A 17,095-nucleotide genomic window follows, 5' to 3' on the forward strand; every position below is an offset into this window, starting at 1 on the left:
GTGTCACATTATATGGAGACGATTGAAAAAAAAAATAGCATGCATAGAAATTTGAACAGCACTATAATCCAATATAAAGAGGTGTGCCCTGTGTGGTAATACACGTTTGTATTGATTTATTGTTAATGATTATTATTAATCATTAAATTATGATAATTATTATTAAATTTGATCTGAATAGGTGTGTCCTATATGTCCTGTAAAGTTTAGTTTGGTGTCACTGTGTCATATTACATAAAAGCTATCTCATAAAATTCCATTATATATAGTTTTTGAATAATTATTTAAAATAAACTACGCGTTAGCTATCAAGATAAGTGTGCTACATAAAACCAATTTGGTATACTTTTTAAATCATATATCATAAATTTGCTAATGTTGTCAAGTCAGCATCGACGGTATTGAAAATTGTGTTAATCAAACAGTAATTTATTGATGGTCCCTAAATTAGCCTCCAGCGGTTGAACGAGAGCCCCTGAGGACGAGATGCCCGCCCTCCTGCCGCCCACCCTGGGGAGGGAGACTGCTGGGTCCGGAGTCAATGTCTGCCGTTTAAAAACTAAGTACACATGAAATGGAGGCACTCCAAATTACCTCCGTATTAAAAAAGTGCAGAGCTTGAGTAAATTTCCTCAGCGCTTGTGTTTACACCTGTGCTGCTAGTGTTTGACCCATAGCATCGTTTGTGTGCTTACCTGGGAAGGCTCGTGCTGCTGTGAGCCTACCAGTCATCAACCAGGGCAGTTTGTGCCCGCTGCGCTGCCTGAGTGAGCAGCAGAAACATGGCGGAAAGCGAACTGAACGTTGACAGCATCATCTCTCGGTTACTGGAAGGTAGGGTAGCGCTGCGATATTTTGTCTTTCTGTGTCCTTTATCAACAAAATTACTAAATTGTATGTCCTTGTTTGTAACCAGTAACTTCACAACATGTTTAAAAAATCATTTTAGCCTCTAGCATCCTCTGCTACCTGTCCTGTTCATCAGCCACCCGTAAGCTAACCGTTACGTTAAAAGCTCTCCGTTCCACTATTAATGTGAACGTTATAGTGATGTCACAGCCTCTACTAGCTACCTATTCGCTAATGTTGGACTGCTAGTTAACGCTAGTCTTGCGTGAAATGGGAGAGAGGCGTAATATTCAGCTTGCTACTGCCAGATAGAGAGCTAATTGTTAACAACTAGTAGTGTAACTGAACGTAATACCAGCTAAAACTAGCTGAGTGACCTAGCCGGGTTAGGGTATGGTTAGGGGTTAGGGTTAGGGGTTAGGGCACGGAATACGATGGAACGAGAGGGAACCGTGGAATGTTGTGGTTGCTAAGTAACGTTCACTGTTCTCGTTGGCAACACAGGTAGCTAGTCAGAGGGTTGCCTCCCCGGACACACCCCCCTGATGTAGGAAACCATTGGAGCCTGCAGAACGTCGCTCTTTCACATTCATTAATGATACTCCCATCGTTTTGTCGCCATATGCGCAGATAATAAGTTTCACTGTACAATGACAAAATCTTACTTTGCTCTTTCACCCTCAACGCTGTTTTAAGACTAAACGTGTATAGATGAATAGAAAAAGAAAAGAGTATAAATCAATAGTATTACACACACAAAATAAAAAAAGCAAACTAGATACAATTCAACGCAGTATATGCAGTATAGCATGTATTCAAATATGAGATGTATTGCAAAAGGAAAGTTTCATTTGCTCAGGGAGAAATGTGCCTTTATTGCATGGAAAGATTGTTGTTATTGCACGTGCTGCAGGGCTGTTATTGCACGTGTGTGTGTGCAAAGGGTACTTCTGTGTGGTAGGGGTGGGTTATGGTGGGGGCAGAGGTAATGGATTGCATCTGTTAATGAGTCTAATGGCTCATGCATAGAAACTGTTCCTCAACTAAAGGGTGATGATGCCGCATATGTATGTTTCATATGAAACGTGACCCATTCAGCAAATTTTTAGACATCAGTCCAGTTTTGGCACTAAACAGATATTAAGCCCACAAAACACAATACATTGATTAAAATGTAATGAAAGTCTAGGTTGGTGAAATCAAGCCCCAAATAACTGAGGAACTAACTAACCCTTTAGTTTTGAATTACAGACCAATTCAGTTATCTTATTATGTATTAAATGTATCTGTATTTTTTTATTATTATGAGTCTGTGTATTCAATTTTCATTTTCCTCTTGATTGTTCATGCTTTTGTTTATATGCTACTCAGACATGTGCCAAAGGTCATGGAGGTACTGCACTGCTGTGTGAGAAAAAGATCCTTAACCCACCAACAGGCAGCTTTAGCAAAAGCTCAGACATTACCAAACAAGCATGTTGTTTATTCTCTACACACGAAGCTGCCCTCCCAGACCTCACACCGCCCTCACTCACTCACTCACTCTCACTTCAAGCTGAGCCAACAAGCTGTTCATTCCCACACTTGCCAGTTCATAACAACCCATGTTTACTGGAGTAAATGGTTTGTCTGGCCAGTAGCGAAGCAAATGCAATGGCCAGCTTTCTTTGATGGCACACTGTGATGCAAATGTTAACAAAAGGGTAGCTAACCGCACTGCAGAAAGAGATACACATGATTAAAACATGCTATCACTCTCAGAGTATTCGGTAGGCAGTTCAAAACAAGGACTAACAGTAGATTATCACTGAACGTATGTCTTGGCAACAATGTAGCTAATCTACCCATTGTAATTATGTTGAATTGATGCATATTAGTTCTGATCATTGTATCGGGTTACTTAATGCTTAATTGTCCTAATGTCTGTTGTCTCAGCCCTGTTTAAGGATCAGCTCATGTTAACCGTTTGTGCTCTTGACTTCCAGTGCGAGGATGTCGTCCAGGGAAAGTTGTACAGATGTCAGAGGCTGAGGTGCGGGGGCTCTGCATCAAGTCCAGAGAGATTTTCCTCAGTCAGCCGATCCTGCTAGAACTGGAGGCTCCTCTCAAAATCTGTGGTGAGGACAGTGTCTACCAACAGTCGCTCTTTCTTCTTTTGGCTAGACGCAACGTTGAGCCATCAAGTGAATATGGTTTCTTACTGATGATGTTTAGAAAGCATAATTCCACCAAATGGTTAATCTTAAGTATTTTACAATGCAATTATGGAGCAAAAGACACCATATGCACTCGCATTTATGGAAATATGACTAAGAGGTCATGAATTTTTACCAGAGCTCTCATTACAAAGCAATTATAAGGATATTATGTATTTAATCCAACTCTATATAATCTTTTCATTCATTTCACATGATAAATTGAGATTGTGATGTTAATTGAAAAACGAGAACATATTCTTCCAGGTGATATCCATGGACAGTACACAGACTTGCTGAGGCTATTCGAGTATGGCGGCTTCCCTCCAGAGGCCAACTATCTCTTCCTGGGGGACTACGTGGACAGAGGGAAGCAGTCGCTGGAGACCATCTGCCTGCTGCTCGCCTACAAGATCAAATACCCAGAAAACTTCTTCTTGCTCAGGGGGAACCACGAGTGTGCCTCCATCAATCGCATCTACGGCTTCTATGACGAGTGTAAGTTGGAAAACCAAAAAAAAAAAAATCATTCTCATGAATGCTCCTCTCACTCCTAATCAAGAGATCCAACTAAAGTTTTCATAAAGGAATTCAAGATGACAGAAATAACAAATCTGAATGTAAAACTACAGTATTATTTAGTTGAGAGCTTCTCTTACATTTGTTCTTTCTTTCTTTTTCTCAGGCAAGCGCAGGTTCAACATAAAGCTCTGGAAGACCTTCACTGATTGTTTTAATTGTCTGCCCATTGCTGCAATCATTGATGAGAAGATTTTCTGCTGCCATGGAGGTTCGTGAAGCCAGTAAATCACCACTGAATAATGTGGATAATTGTGTGATAAAAGTGTGCCTGTACATGGGTTAAAATAGCTGAAATTTCAAAAGAAATAATTTATATAATAACACTATTGCATGGAGTAATATTTTAAAGGGAATCATTAGAACATAATCTTTAGTCAGTTTTCTATATTTCTGTTAAATCACATGATTAGTTAAACATATATGAAGTAACTATAGGTGCTAAGTCATTCATTAGATTATGGTGCTATTGAAAATGCACTTTTCAATCAATTCAGGGCATTTTTATCACACGTCCGCTCCATCAGTGCATTACTGTACATCAAAACATTATCATTTCACTTTAGGAGTCCACTTTTTTTACGTGTCCATCCTGATTCTCATGGGATTTGCTGTAGCCTGTGTTCACAATCAGTAATACCATCATGTGTTCATCTCAGGGCTCTCACCTGATCTACAGTCCATGGAACAAATTCGTCGCATTATGAGACCCACCGATGTCCCAGACACAGGTCTGTTCTCCCACATCATGTGTTTGTGCTACTGAATTAAAAGGAGACAAAATCTTTCTTGATCAGCTGATTGCATCTTTCACAAGCTGTCTGCAGAAAGTGGTAGATGTTTATATTTCTATTTATTCACTGCTTGATTATAATATATTACTGATTCTTCCTCAACTGATTATAATTAGTGCCAATTGTAAAAATGTAATGTACCACGGTGCCACGGCTTTACTGTTGCTAATTTTTTTTTTTGAGCCAGGCTTGCTTTGTGACCTGCTGTGGTCAGACCCAGACAAAGACGTCCAGGGCTGGGGGGAGAATGATCGGGGAGTTTCCTTCACCTTTGGGGCCGACGTGGTCAGCAAGTTCCTCAACCGTCACGACCTGGATCTCATCTGCCGAGCACATCAGGTGACACTTATGCTGCTTTGTAAATAAGGGCTACTTTAGAGATATTACCATGGAGAATTAAACTGTACTTTATTAAGGCAAATAAATTGAAACAACTGTATTTTACAATTTCACAGGGCTGTGAAGACAATGTTAAAAATGTAACATTTCAGCAGATATAGAAGAAAACAAATTATGAATATTACTGAGTTCAGTGTAACATATTTCACAACAGACAAACTAATTTCATGTGAATAGATTTTGTAATAGAATTTGTAACTCCTTTATAGTTTTGATTATTACAGCATAAAAGTGAAGGCAGTAATCTGTTAATTTAAAGAGCAGCTCTATTCTCCAGTAGTGTCTTTGTCACACATCAGCAACATATACTTGAAGTACATTCTTGCTTGGAGTTCTTGTAAATTGAAATAAACCATTAAAATAAAAATTATTACCCTGTCAGTATTTTTGATGAACCCTTTAATCTGTAAAATGTCAAAAAAAGTGAAGAATGTCCCATTGAAATTTTCAGACACCAAATTGACATATTTAAATTGCTTTTGTTTGACTAATAGTCAAAAACTCTATTATATTCAGCCAGAACCGGTGATATTGTTTTGAAATTTTACTTGGAAAAACAAACAAAACACTGTGAACGATTAAGCAATAATCAAAGTTGAGTCAGTCATGGACTGATAGTTTCAGCTCTACTCCTGCTACCTTTCAGGTTGTCGAGGACGGCTATGAGTTCTTTGCCAAACGACAGCTTGTGACGCTGTTCTCTGCCCCCAACTACTGCGGGGAGTTTGACAACGCGGGCGGCATGATGAGTGTGGACGAGTCCCTCATGTGCTCCTTTCAGGTACAGAACTCTGTGTTTGTTGTACTTTGTTGTACCCTGATTTATTTGCTCTTAGTGTATTTATGACTACCGTCACCCTTTCTTTCAGATCCTGAAGCCGTCGGAAAAAAAAGCAAAGTACCAGTACGGAGGGGTGAATTCAGGACGCCCTGTCACCCCGCCTCGCACCACTCAGGCACCGAAAAAGAGGTGAGCGGCTGGCTCTGACTGTCCCGCTCCTCCCCCAGGCTGGTCTCTGGCCCACTTCCCTGCAGGCTGCCTCAAACACTCCAGCCCTGTCTCAGTCAGCTTGTTCATGTGTAAACAGAAACTCCAGGAGTGTTTTTTGCTTGTTCTGTGGGTATTTTTATGAACATGTGAATGGTATTTTTTTCCATTTTCTTTGATGCCATGGTATTAACAGCCCTCACTTATACTATTCAGTCCATTCAGCAATATTAAAATCAACCTCTTGTGGAATGGGCAAGATGTTAAGATAAGACGCTTCTCTGCCTTCAGATTAAACAATATCCATAGTGATTTTGTGAACGCATGCACGCTTGTGAGATTGAGACGGGTTCTCTGCCATAGCCAATGTAAAATCCATGAATTCTCCCAGACAACTGAGTCAGTTGTCTCTTGTCTCACCTTCATTTCTCTAATGTTCATGTGATCAACCTAATTACTGCCATTGCCCCTTTCCATATTGGGTCAAGTAGTGCACTGCTTAAAGGAACACTTTGACATTTTAGGAAATATGCTTATTTGTGTTCTTGCAAAGACTTGCATGAGAAGATTATATGTTATGTCTGTCAAAGATGAAACTACCACCAGCAGATGGCTAGCTTAGCTTAGCACAAAGACTGGAGCTGAGTTTTCTGTCCAAGGTTAACACAATCCACCGTTGTATCTTGTTTATTTATTCTGACCCTTGCCTGGCAACTAGTGGGGAGACTCCAGGAGGTTACTGGTCCCAACCAAGAAATAATCAGGCACATAACCTCTGTAAAACGCTTGTTTTTCTTACGGATTAAACAAACAAGACAATGTGTTAATTCATGAGCATTAAAAGTTCTGGCAGGTGGATTTTGTAGCTTTGAACACATCCAAGTTACCTGTTTTTATTAGTCTTTATGCTAAGCTAAGTTAGATGGATGCTAGCTGTAGTGCCATATTTAACAGACAGACATGAAGAACTGACTCTCTCATCTGACTCGCAATGTTTTGGGAAATGGACTTGATGTTGGACAAGAAGATGCTTTCTTGTCCAACTCTTCAAGAATTTTTTTCTCCCTGTGGAGGTATCAATAAAATCCTGAGATTTTGTTACTGTAAGTGCAGTGAATATTGCTAAAAGCTTAATGCAAGCATACACCTTTGTAAAGGCTACTAGAGCCTCTTTGAAAAAAGGCTGCAGCCAACCTAAGCTGTACATTTACCAGGGCATTCATACACAGCAGAAGCTCTGCAACATTAGATGAGTGTTTCCAGCATCTTCCTCACATCCAACACTAACCTTTTTATCCCTCATCACTGAAGGAGTGTTTGAGGTTGTTTAAGACCAGAATTTCCAGTAATTAATGCAATAGCATAAAGGCTTCATTTTCAGTTTTGATGTAAATTTAGTGTATGTGGAAAATGTGGGAACCAAACATCAGTGAGCACTTCGAGTTTGTGTCCTTTAGTTTGCTAAGTACAGTAAGTGTGTAGAAAAGTAGAGAAGGATATGCTAGTTTGAGAGGGTATTTCTAAGAAATGTGAAGAACACAGCAGAAGCTGACGTATGGTACAGGATTAATAACATTCTTATCAGTATATTCATTTTTTTAAAGTTTTTAAAGTCCGAGCTGAAAAAGCTGTTTCTTCACTGCAGTTGATGTTGCACTTCCAGAGATTGCATGACACAGTAAAGAGGTCAGAATCTTCAAGTCAAGATGATGGCAGTTTGTTTGTTGTTCCCACTTAGTGGTTACTGAAAGAAGTAAATCATTTCCAACTCACTAATGAACATTTAACCGATGTATTTTTATTTATTTAAATCTTGCCTGTTGCCTTGTAAATCTGTTGGTCTTCAAGTTGGAAACAGTATGTTCAGATGTTTTGAGATTTGTAACGAGTTTCAAACGAGTGAAATAAATGGAAGTGCTGTTGAACCTGCTCTCTGTTTCTGGTTGATTAAGTGTTAAGTGACCCGGCAAAAATCATGGTAGCACACTGTGTTAATGGGCACTTTGAAATCATAATTATTTTTGAAAGTGTAAAATAGATTGTATGACATTTTCCCCACAGAGAGTTCCTGCATGTGTTTCCAGGAACTCGTCCCCATGTGGATTTCAAGTGCTGAACCACAGACGGACTTTAGTGTGATGTCTGATGAAGACAAACCTTAGTCTGATTTGAGGGCTTGCAGCACTGACTGTGGTACTCTGCTGACATAGTACTCGTGGTTGCGTAGTGTAGCAAGAACACCAGCAGAATTCATGTGCTTCACATTAGCATCATAACGGTATGCATTTCCATGCATGTCAGTCAGTTTACCTGCAAAAACAAAAAATACATTTTAGACATTGATTCAGAGACTAGTGTGAAATTTTACAAAATGTAAAGCTTAAATTTTTAGAGTCTGCAAATGGAGACACATTTTTCCCATTTTAATTCTCCAAACATCCTCTGCAGCTACAGAGTGTTTACCTCCAACAGCGTGCAGGATGGCTTCAGGAGCGCAGGTGTCCCACTTTTTGCACCCTGGACTGGCGAAGACATACGCAGAAGCTTTTCCTTCAACAAGCTGGATTATCTGCAGGGAGATGATCCAATAAACAAACTATCTTCACACATCAACAGGCTCTTTGACTGATGATCCAGGTTCCTACGTTTGCAGACACAAGACAAGTAAAAAATACTTCACGCCACAAAACACAGGACCTAAACATTTCAGCTGCAGATGTTTGGTGAAGTAAAAGTTCACGTTTCATCTCAAAATTAGCTTCTTTTTTTAAACTTCAGAAACCACGACTAGGCTTGCTACAAGTCGTCCCTGGATGGAGAGGACTGTACACGAGAGGTAAAATCACATTTTAACAATCTCAGTGTGTTGCTGACTCTAAATCCTTCTCACCTTGTTTCCAGCGCCACCCACTCTTACGACTTCATGAGGCTCCATGGCGTCTACGCAGTCCGTTACCAGCTTGTTGCTATGGGAACGTGTGGTGGTGACAATACGTCTATCACCTGGAACTTCCAGCAGCTGAAATCCAAATGTGCCCAATCCCGGCATTCCCCATATGGTTCTTCCTAAAGCTGCTCCTGCTCCAAGCTGATGTGAAAAAAAAAGCTTGATTTAACTGGAGTGGCGGCTTTTACGGCATCGCTACGACATTATTTAGTGCTGTCTGTACCTGGTAGTTGTAGAAAGGCTGGTTGATGACACCAGCGATAGCTCTGCCTCCGTATGCAATACCGATGAGCACCGTCACGTTATCCAGGAGCCCTGCAATCAGACAGCAGCAGGATGTTAGAGGGTGTCCACTTAAAGCCATCAGCTTTACTGCACTTTATCTCACGTGCAAATATTTCTGATGTGGCCAGTTACATGTAAGTGTCATTACAGCATTTACACTTTGGACAGAAACAAACGGACAGTATGTTATTGAGAATTAAATCTTTCTATCAGTTTTCCTGCTGTTGCCTTCCCATACGGAGAGCGGTGCTGTGAGGCTGAGAGGCATGTGGCCCTTTGTGCGGTGTCTGGGCCTCAGGTTGGTGACGGAGACACTTCGACGCTGGCGTCAGCAGACAGAGGGAGGGTGACACAGGTGGAAAGCAGAAGCAGGGGTACACCAAGACGGAAAAGAGAAAGGTACAAGTGATAGTGAGGCTCAGAGTGGCAAGAGCCAGAAAGCAGGCCAACAAAGTGATGCACAGAAAGCATTTTACATGCAAATATGAAAGAAGAACTAAATAAAATCAAAACAAAAGATTTCAAGTAAAGACTATGGAGCCACCGTGGTTATGTTCACTTCCAGTTAGAGAAATAACCTGTCAAAATTTAGCAAAACCTCTTAATATAAGGTAATAATGAACAGAATCACATAATGTATCATGATCTACAGTGGCCACAGAAAATACTGGTTTCTGCTTGATTAGCAGCTGCCTGTAAAAATGTCTTTCAGGAGCAGGTGTTGTTTAAGTAAAAGGTTTAACCACTATTGTTAATCAGTGCCAATCACTGAGATGGATGGACCAGTCACACTTTTTTGATGGTGCTTTCACAAATTCAGAATCTTCCCCACATTGCATTGAACTCACTGTGATCGTTTTTATGTCAGGTAACTTGGTGAGGGATTGTTTTTGCACTAAAAACTGGTATTACACATTTTAATGGCAAAACACTTTCATTCAGATAGTATCTACTTGATGCTGATGCTGTGCTTTCATTTGGCATCAAAGGCTCGGCTTTCAGCACTTATCTTGCCGACGGAACTTTTTCCGTTGCTCTGGGTAACTGTACTATGTGTTGAGGTGTCCCCCAAGGTTTAGGTCTTGGCCCCCTTCTGTTTTCCATATACATGCTCCCACTTGGCCAATCTATATTTGCCTTTAAACCTACTTAGTCTGGCAGCCAAGCTAACCTCACTACTTGCCTCAATATCAAATCCTGGATGTCACAAAATCTCCTCAAATTCAATGAGGACATGTCAGAGGTCATTAGTCAGACAGGCTGCTAGGGAATCTTGTGATAATGTTTGATTCCAATCTCTGTTTTGATGGCCAAGTAAAAAACTGTTGTTCAGTCATGTTTTACCATCTCAAACTTCCCTCTAAAATCAGGTCATTTCTATCATCTGCTGATCTACAAACAGATGGACATGCTTACATTTATTCTGGGCTGCATTACTGCAATGCACTATATTCATGTATTGGCCAGGGCTCACTCCACCGTCTCCAGTTAGTATAAAATGCAGCTGCTTGACTCATCAGCAACAACATGCAAAGCCTTCAACAAAAGCAGGTGGAGTCACTTTGGTGATAAATGTGTTTGTTCAGTGAGTTCCTTGATCAAGAATCTGATAGCTCACAGCCCACATCGAAGGCAAAAGCGTTTGTAGTGCACACCATTTAACACACACACCCACACACATGTGGAGGAGAAGCATATTCATATTCCTACCTTCAGTGTATTCCTTTGTGCCGTCGAGGGGATCAACCCACACAACGAGCTGAGATTCAGAGAGAAACACTTAGAGGAAGCACGTGCACACAGTGACAGTAAACACTGTCGGGTCGCTCAACACCACAGTACCATCATGAATTGATATAGCTTTTCTGTGCCTCTTTTTATCAATTACAATCCAATTACCTCCTCCTCTTTCAGCCCGCTATATTCTGCTGGACACGTCTTGTGAAAGATTTCCTCTGAGTGGCCGCTCTCAATGAGATCTTCACTTATCTCCTCATCTGGAAGCTCCTAATAAACAACAACAACACAAAATGATCAACAGCCTTTCAAAGTCTTTCTATAAAGCTCAACACTGGAATAATCTTGTAGAGGGCAACGGTGTCTAAAGACCTCATTCTACCAACACAAATCAAGTCTTTCATGTACTCGCCTCCTCTCCAATGATGGTGATTTTGGGGAAATGCCTGGACAGTGACGCACAAATGCTCTGCTGTGCCAGTCTGTCTGCCAGCGTCTGCAGATCGTTGGCTCCAGTCTGTGCAGGGGTTCATGGTTAAAACAGTCATTCATCTCAGTCTATTGCCTTAAATCTCAGTATTTGTATGTTTAATGTGTTCATTTGGGACAAGGTTTTTGCATTTTAAATACCAAAATTAAATTTGTCCCACCTTTTCCACAATGCCAAGTTCTCCACTGTGAAGGACCTTCCTCACAATGGCCCCAGCCTTTTCAGCCACAGTGTAGGCCGAGGCCACCAGCCGCATAACCACAGCAGGACTTCCTGACATGACTGATGGACACAAGAGACAGCGTGTCTTTAAAAATGGACACATTAAAAATCATGAGCAATACCTAAATCTGCAGCCTCTGGAGCTAAAGATGAAGCTGAGATGAAGACATCCTCAAACATTGGTCTGCAGGTCTTGCGGTTTCTTTAAAAAGTTAAAAATAATTTTCTAAGTTGTCTGCTTCACTAAATCTCCTCTTCTATGAATATTTCATAGACAGTAATAGCAGATGGCCACACAATGAGATTTGCATTTACTATTATTTTCTAATTTTAATTTTTTTTAATGACAATTGGGTCAGCTAGGTAACTAAAAGAAGCTTGTAAAGAGTCAGAAAAAGCAATCAAACCTATGCATTTCCGGCTAAGTGGCTAACATGGTACTGCTTGCAGCTAGCTGAATCACAGATATGAATCCAGAAATCTAAAGTACATGTGCAGTAATAGTGGTGATGTGGGGTTAATACTCACTGGTGGAAACACAGAGAAGCTTTCACGGCTTCGGTAACTTGAATTTGGGAGAAGTAGGAAGCGGAAGACCTTTGACCTAAAGAGCCGAAATTAATTGTCAAGATAGTTACCTGCCACCTGAGAGGCAAATAGAGAGCTATCGCTCTTACAGAGATAACATGTCATGACATCGATAAGTTAACGCGCATAACGAGGACGCAAAACCGAGTTGAATATAAAAGAGACCTGAAAACACCGAAGGTGTGCCAGACTTTTTGGTCCTCGCTGAAAACAGTTTATGCACAGAGACGATCCAATCTGCCTTTGACGGGTGTAGAGGCCTTTAACCAAATGCGGAAATAGACATGAGTGAAGCCTCTCGCTTTGTCTATAAAATAATCTCTCTGTGCAAAAAGTTGTAAGATGGGTCAAAACGCCCGCCGGTTTCATTTGAGGAAAAAAAGAAGACAATGTCCTCTCACTTTTTCTTGATTATTAAATCAAACATTATTTTGTTCATGATAAATTTAATAGAAAATAAAATGTAACAAAGAAAAAAACAAACAAAAGAAAGTGCAATGCATCTCTTTCTGTGTTTCACAGCTTTGTGATGTGTGATACCGAAGACAAGATGCAAGACTGCTCGACGCTTTAGAATTCTTTATTAAACTTAGGACTCCATTTATTTAAATAAAGTCTTTTTTTCTCATATAAATTAAAAGCAGTTTTTTCCTGTGTTTTTCCCCATTTCACTCCTAAATATGATTCCCACCCATGTAGAAAATCAGTACAGGAAATGGAAACTGAAAGAGTGAAAGAGATGTTAAAGTCTATAATCCCGTGTTAAGAAAATGTTGCCACCAAATGTGTACACTTTGGGGACAATTATTTGATGTGGCATATCCCCCTTCCACAATTTTAAGTAATGACCAGTAATTTAGTAAACAGAAGGAAGAATAAAGTTGTAAGTAGACCAATCTCAATGTAATGTGTTATACAGAAATAATGAACCAAAATCACTATTTTACATCCTTGCATATTCCTGAATGGAATTAACGTTTTTTGGAAAAGACAAAAAAATCTACTTATGAGTTATTAATGTCCAAATCTCAAGCGATTCATCTGTTAGCCAGAGGTCTGTAACCCATCTCTCCCTCGAGCTGCTCTGCAGTGAGAGAGCCCAGAAGAGGCTGACAGTCTGGATTGAAGACAGAATAAGCACTCAGTTCTCCAGGCTGGCGGGCAGCTGGGCTGCGGAGTCCTTCATAGAGCCAGTAGAAGAGGGAGATGAGGAAGAAAGGCAGGCCAAACTCCAGTTCAACGAACAGACCGAGCAGCACCAGCCACAGCAGCACTTTAAGCAAAGTGAGGTTTGACAAAACTAACTGTCTCGAAGCCAGCCACCTTCCCAGAGCGCTGTCCAGCAGCCAGTCACCACGGTCCTGCAGAGGAGACACACAACATTCACTGAGGTTCACTATGATTCAGCATCACATGTATACTTCTTATAGCTGGTCAGTGATCAATTAATCATTATTCAACAAGCACAATGCACAGACTACCACAGCTTCTAAAATGTGAGGATGTTCAAGTGTTATATTACTGTTAATGTAAGTGATTCTAAGTAATTATAATAGGATTGAGGTGTAGCCTTAGTTACATGCTTTCTGTCTATCCTTTAATGTCTTATGGACAAGTGTTACACTAAATCCAAGAGATAACATAAGTGAGTTGTGAACATTTAATTACTGTATTTAATCATTACATTTTTTACATATTTGGGGTTCAAAGTGAATGGCGGGCACAAAAAGTTTCAGAATTTGAACAGGAGGTCATAAACCTGTGAGATCCTTTTTTGTTTTATTTGAAACAGCCATTATATCGCTCTCTTAAAGGCCACCAGACTTCATTCACAAAAACATTATTTCATTTTTATTTTAAACTTAATGTGGGAGTTGCTGGTCTACTGTTGCCTTGATTGGTTACTTTGACTGTATTATTATTTGGCTTTGGTGAGAGATTGTTTGGATCTTAACTAACGTTTTAAAACACCAAAGTCACAAGAAACTAGACCAGCACCTCCCATGATCTGCAAGGTAAAATGACTGTTTTTGTCAATGAAGTATGGTGGCTTTACAGAAAGCGATATAATGGCTGTTTTCTGGTTAAACAAAACAGATCTTACAGGTCTATCTCTGTAAGGATCTTTTCCTTAATGTTATCAGACACTTCGAATAACAATCTGAGCCTTTCAGTGGCAATAACAAGCACTTTGGGGACTTTTCTACCATTTCTGCTCCAATAGCCCAGACTTAAAGATACCGTAGTTATCCTTTATCTAACTGATTCATAGATTAAACAGACACCCAGCTGTCACAGCGGCTGCTCACAAACAAAAAGAGTTAAATGCCTGATGTCTCACCTTCCTCTGAGGGCTCTGGGTTGAATCTTTACTATCTCCCGTCTTCTCCTCTGTCTGTTGGCTGACAGCTGCTGGTGTCGCATCAGTCTGAGCAGCTGTGTCCTCTGCTGACGGCGCTTTGCACTGCGGACCAGCACCCTCATCATTTTTCACAGCTTTTCCAGCCTGTCGTCTGGCTCTGAACTCTGCCAGCTTCTGCTCCATCGCCATGCTCCGCCACTTCCTTTACACCAACTTTGTTAGGTGTACGTGGCAAAAATAGCTGCTAGCACAGAGCTTACTTACTTTGCTTCAGTGAAGCTTTCTACAACAGCCAAAACAATTACACTGACTATCGTTCACTTTATCTATCATTTTGGAGAGTTTTGACCATGCTACTAGCTTAGCAAAGAGTTTGTTTACCTGTCACATCTGCGACTATCTGAAAGGAGGAAGTCGTGTCGCAAAAAGCCTTCAACTGTCGCAAAAGCTGCCGTTTTCTGGCAAATTTTCACAGGTCTGCTACCAGCTAAGCTAGGTTGTTTCCACAAGTGGTGAGTTTCCAAACCTCTACACTTTATTAAGAGGCTAATTCTTTCCTGAATATATATTTTAGTTGTTGCTTCTGTTCATAACCTAATGTTAAGCTAACGTTAGCTTACGTTAGCTTCTAAGCTATCGACAGAGAGGAAGTAAACGGTCGATGGTTCAGACATTGAATCGACGTCTAACTTAAGCTAAGATTTCTTTATGTGGGTTATCGTAGTGAAGTAGTTAATGTTAGTGACTTTAGTGAGAGTTAAACATTAGAGAGAGCGTCATGATACAGCAGCTCGGTGTCGGTTTACTTCTTGTCGTGCAGCTACAGCATTGTGTTTAGATACAGACATGTACTGGTAGCTATCTGGCTGGACTTCATCAAATCAAGATAAACCCTCTTGTATTTAAAACAGCTAAACAAGACACTAACTATCACACGAAACTGCTGATTTTATTATTAATTAGTCACTGAATGTACAAAATGCTTTGTAAAATTCTAAAAAAAAATGCTTAAAACAGTTCCTCAGAGCCTAAGATGAGGTGTTCAATTTGTTTCTTTCCTGAACAAACCAAAACCCAAATATATTCAGTATTCATATTCATGCTTGACGGTTTTGCTTGAAAAATGACTGATTGAAAATAATTATTTTTCTGTCTGCTGACCAATCATTTCAGCCCTATTTAAGTTACTTAATCTCCCCAGAGAACCCAGAGAGAGAGATATCAGTGTTACAATTACTTCAACTCGCTGACCTCTTTAAAGCCGTCCAGTTTCTTTGTCTCCTGTCACCACTGGACATATCTGAGTACAGGCTGTTCTCTTTTCTCTCTCCAGACATGGCCTCAGCTCCAGCACAGCAGCCCACCCTCACTGTTGAGCAGACCAGAGGTGAGAAGAACCGAGTGGAAGTTAAACTGTAAAAAAAAAAAACATGCTGTAGAATCAGAGCAGCTGCTGATGTAGTGCTGGTTTCCTTCACAGTGGTGCTTAGTGAGGTGATCCAGGCCTTCTCAGTACCAGAAAACGCTGCCAGGATGGAGGAGGCCAGAGAGAGTGCCTGCAACGACATGGGCAAGATGCTGCAGCTTGTGCTGCCGGTGGCCACCCAGATTCAGCAAGAGGTGATCAAAGCCTACGGCTTCAACAATGAAGGAGAGGGTAAGCATAACATGACATAGTTTAGGTCTAGAAAACACCTGGAAGTTCTGGTTAGATGCTGCCGTGTCTGCAGAAGGGACCTTTTAGCACAGATACAGAGGATGCAGTTGACAGCTTTCTGGACTTTAAATGATCTGAAACTTGATATTATCTGGGATTTGTTTATCTTAATATACAGTATGATAAGGACAACTTTGAGTGAAATAACGCATTACTAGTATTTCTGTCTTTTTTTGCATGATTGTCATCAGATAGTGACAAAAGTCAACCCCACATAGAGACTGCATGTCCTTCAGGGAAGAGGACATATTTTGTCACATTGATCTTGGCTTTGCTTCACTTTCAGGTGTCCTAAAATTTGCCAGATTGGTGAAGATGTATGAAACCCAGGACCCTGAAATTGCAGCCATGTCAGTTAAACTGAAGTCTCTCCTTCTGCCACCACTATCAACACCACCTATAGGAGGCGCCATTCCAGCTTCATAGGAATTATTTACATTCATGGGCCAACTGCAAGGTTACTTTCATCTCGTGCTTTGGATCAACTTGGATGAACTAAACTGTAATTCCAAGATTTTGTCTATCATCTACTTTTCATTAGAAAAAGTTGTTACAACAAATTAAAGTCATGCCTTATCTACATTATGGTTTCATGTAAAGTATCCTTGCAAAGACTAGTTAAATTATTGCTTTTTAAGTGTTTCAGTATTTATTTGTTACATGTTCCACCATGACCATTTTCTTATGTTATTGAACCTCAAACATTTCTATCAATACCATTTTTATATGCTGTCAGATGTAATTCTTTTGTTATATATTAAAATTAAAATGTTTTCTGTGAATCCCTGTGTGGTATTAATGGAGAAAATGTAGGAAGAACTTCCATATACATAACTTTATTATTGTAATAAGGCTTTGGCAACAACATCTTCATATGTTTACCATGTTTCTTTTAAAAATACTGAAGCGCTTACACACATTTACATATATACACATTTCCTCA

The 17,095-nt window shown here is 40.2% G+C and overlaps 4 protein-coding genes across 4 annotated transcripts; 2 read left to right on the top strand and 2 right to left on the bottom strand.

Annotated features, from left to right (window-relative positions):
* Positions 1-768: 768 nt before the first annotated feature.
* LOC139217554 (serine/threonine-protein phosphatase PP1-beta catalytic subunit-like) lies at positions 769-5,980 on the top strand. Its single transcript, XM_070848896.1, has 8 exons — positions 769-834; positions 2,835-2,966; positions 3,312-3,542; positions 3,730-3,834; positions 4,283-4,354; positions 4,605-4,756; positions 5,463-5,597; positions 5,686-5,980. The coding sequence occupies exons 1-8, from the start codon at positions 783-785 to the stop codon at positions 5,788-5,790; spliced, it is 984 nt and encodes a 327-aa protein (XP_070704997.1). The 5' UTR covers positions 769-782; the 3' UTR covers positions 5,791-5,980.
* A 1,933-nt stretch (positions 5,981-7,913) lies between these two features.
* bpnt1 (bisphosphate nucleotidase 1) lies at positions 7,914-12,150 on the bottom strand. The gene is made up of 9 exons (XM_070848897.1): positions 12,014-12,150; positions 11,424-11,545; positions 11,186-11,290; positions 10,936-11,043; positions 10,747-10,795; positions 8,975-9,066; positions 8,695-8,892; positions 8,268-8,373; positions 7,914-8,114 (listed from the first exon to the last, which is right to left on the bottom strand). Exons 2-9 carry the CDS (start codon positions 11,541-11,543, stop codon positions 7,963-7,965), a joined length of 930 nt encoding a protein of 309 aa, XP_070704998.1. The 5' UTR covers positions 11,544-11,545; positions 12,014-12,150; the 3' UTR covers positions 7,914-7,962.
* Positions 12,151-12,637: 487 nt separating this feature from the next.
* Positions 12,638-14,817, bottom strand: saysd1 (SAYSVFN motif domain containing 1). Its single transcript, XM_070849248.1, has 2 exons — positions 14,415-14,817; positions 12,638-13,434 (listed from the first exon to the last, which is right to left on the bottom strand). The coding sequence occupies exons 1-2, from the start codon at positions 14,622-14,624 to the stop codon at positions 13,111-13,113; spliced, it is 534 nt and encodes a 177-aa protein (XP_070705349.1). The 5' UTR covers positions 14,625-14,817; the 3' UTR covers positions 12,638-13,110.
* Positions 14,818-14,883: 66 nt separating this feature from the next.
* Positions 14,884-16,887, top strand: grcc10 (gene rich cluster, C10 gene). The gene is made up of 4 exons (XM_070849249.1): positions 14,884-14,947; positions 15,769-15,822; positions 15,916-16,092; positions 16,439-16,887. Exons 2-4 carry the CDS (start codon positions 15,771-15,773, stop codon positions 16,576-16,578), a joined length of 369 nt encoding a protein of 122 aa, XP_070705350.1. The 5' UTR covers positions 14,884-14,947; positions 15,769-15,770; the 3' UTR covers positions 16,579-16,887.
* Positions 16,888-17,095: the final 208 nt, after the last annotated feature.

The sequence above is a fragment of the Pempheris klunzingeri genome, chromosome 18, assembly GCF_042242105.1.
Source record: "Pempheris klunzingeri isolate RE-2024b chromosome 18, fPemKlu1.hap1, whole genome shotgun sequence".
NCBI lineage: Eukaryota > Metazoa > Chordata > Actinopteri > Acropomatiformes > Pempheridae > Pempheris > Pempheris klunzingeri.

Coding starts and splice junctions, on each gene's coding strand:
- bpnt1 (XM_070848897.1), bottom strand. CDS start 11,543: ATGTCAGGAAGTCCTGCTGTGGTTATGCGGCTGGTGGCCTCGGCCTAC. Junction 11,291..11,423: donor AACTTGGCATTGTGGAAAAG/GTGGGACAAATT, acceptor ACCCCTGCACAG/ACTGGAGCCAACGATCTGCA. Junction 8,893..8,974: donor AGCCTTTCTACAACTACCAG/GTACAGACAGCA, acceptor TTTTCACATCAG/CTTGGAGCAGGAGCAGCTTT.
- LOC139217554 (XM_070848896.1), top strand. CDS start 783: ATGGCGGAAAGCGAACTGAACGTTGACAGCATCATCTCTCGGTTACTG. Junction 4,355..4,604: donor CACCGATGTCCCAGACACAG/GTCTGTTCTCCC, acceptor TTTTTGAGCCAG/GCTTGCTTTGTGACCTGCTG. Junction 4,757..5,462: donor TCATCTGCCGAGCACATCAG/GTGACACTTATG, acceptor GCTACCTTTCAG/GTTGTCGAGGACGGCTATGA.
- grcc10 (XM_070849249.1), top strand. CDS start 15,771: ATGGCCTCAGCTCCAGCACAGCAGCCCACCCTCACTGTTGAGCAGACC. Junction 15,823..15,915: donor CACTGTTGAGCAGACCAGAG/GTGAGAAGAACC, acceptor TTTCCTTCACAG/TGGTGCTTAGTGAGGTGATC. Junction 16,093..16,438: donor CTTCAACAATGAAGGAGAGG/GTAAGCATAACA, acceptor CTTCACTTTCAG/GTGTCCTAAAATTTGCCAGA.
- saysd1 (XM_070849248.1), bottom strand. CDS start 14,624: ATGGCGATGGAGCAGAAGCTGGCAGAGTTCAGAGCCAGACGACAGGCT. Junction 13,435..14,414: donor CCCAGAGCCCTCAGAGGAAG/GTGAGACATCAG, acceptor TCTCCTCTGCAG/GACCGTGGTGACTGGCTGCT.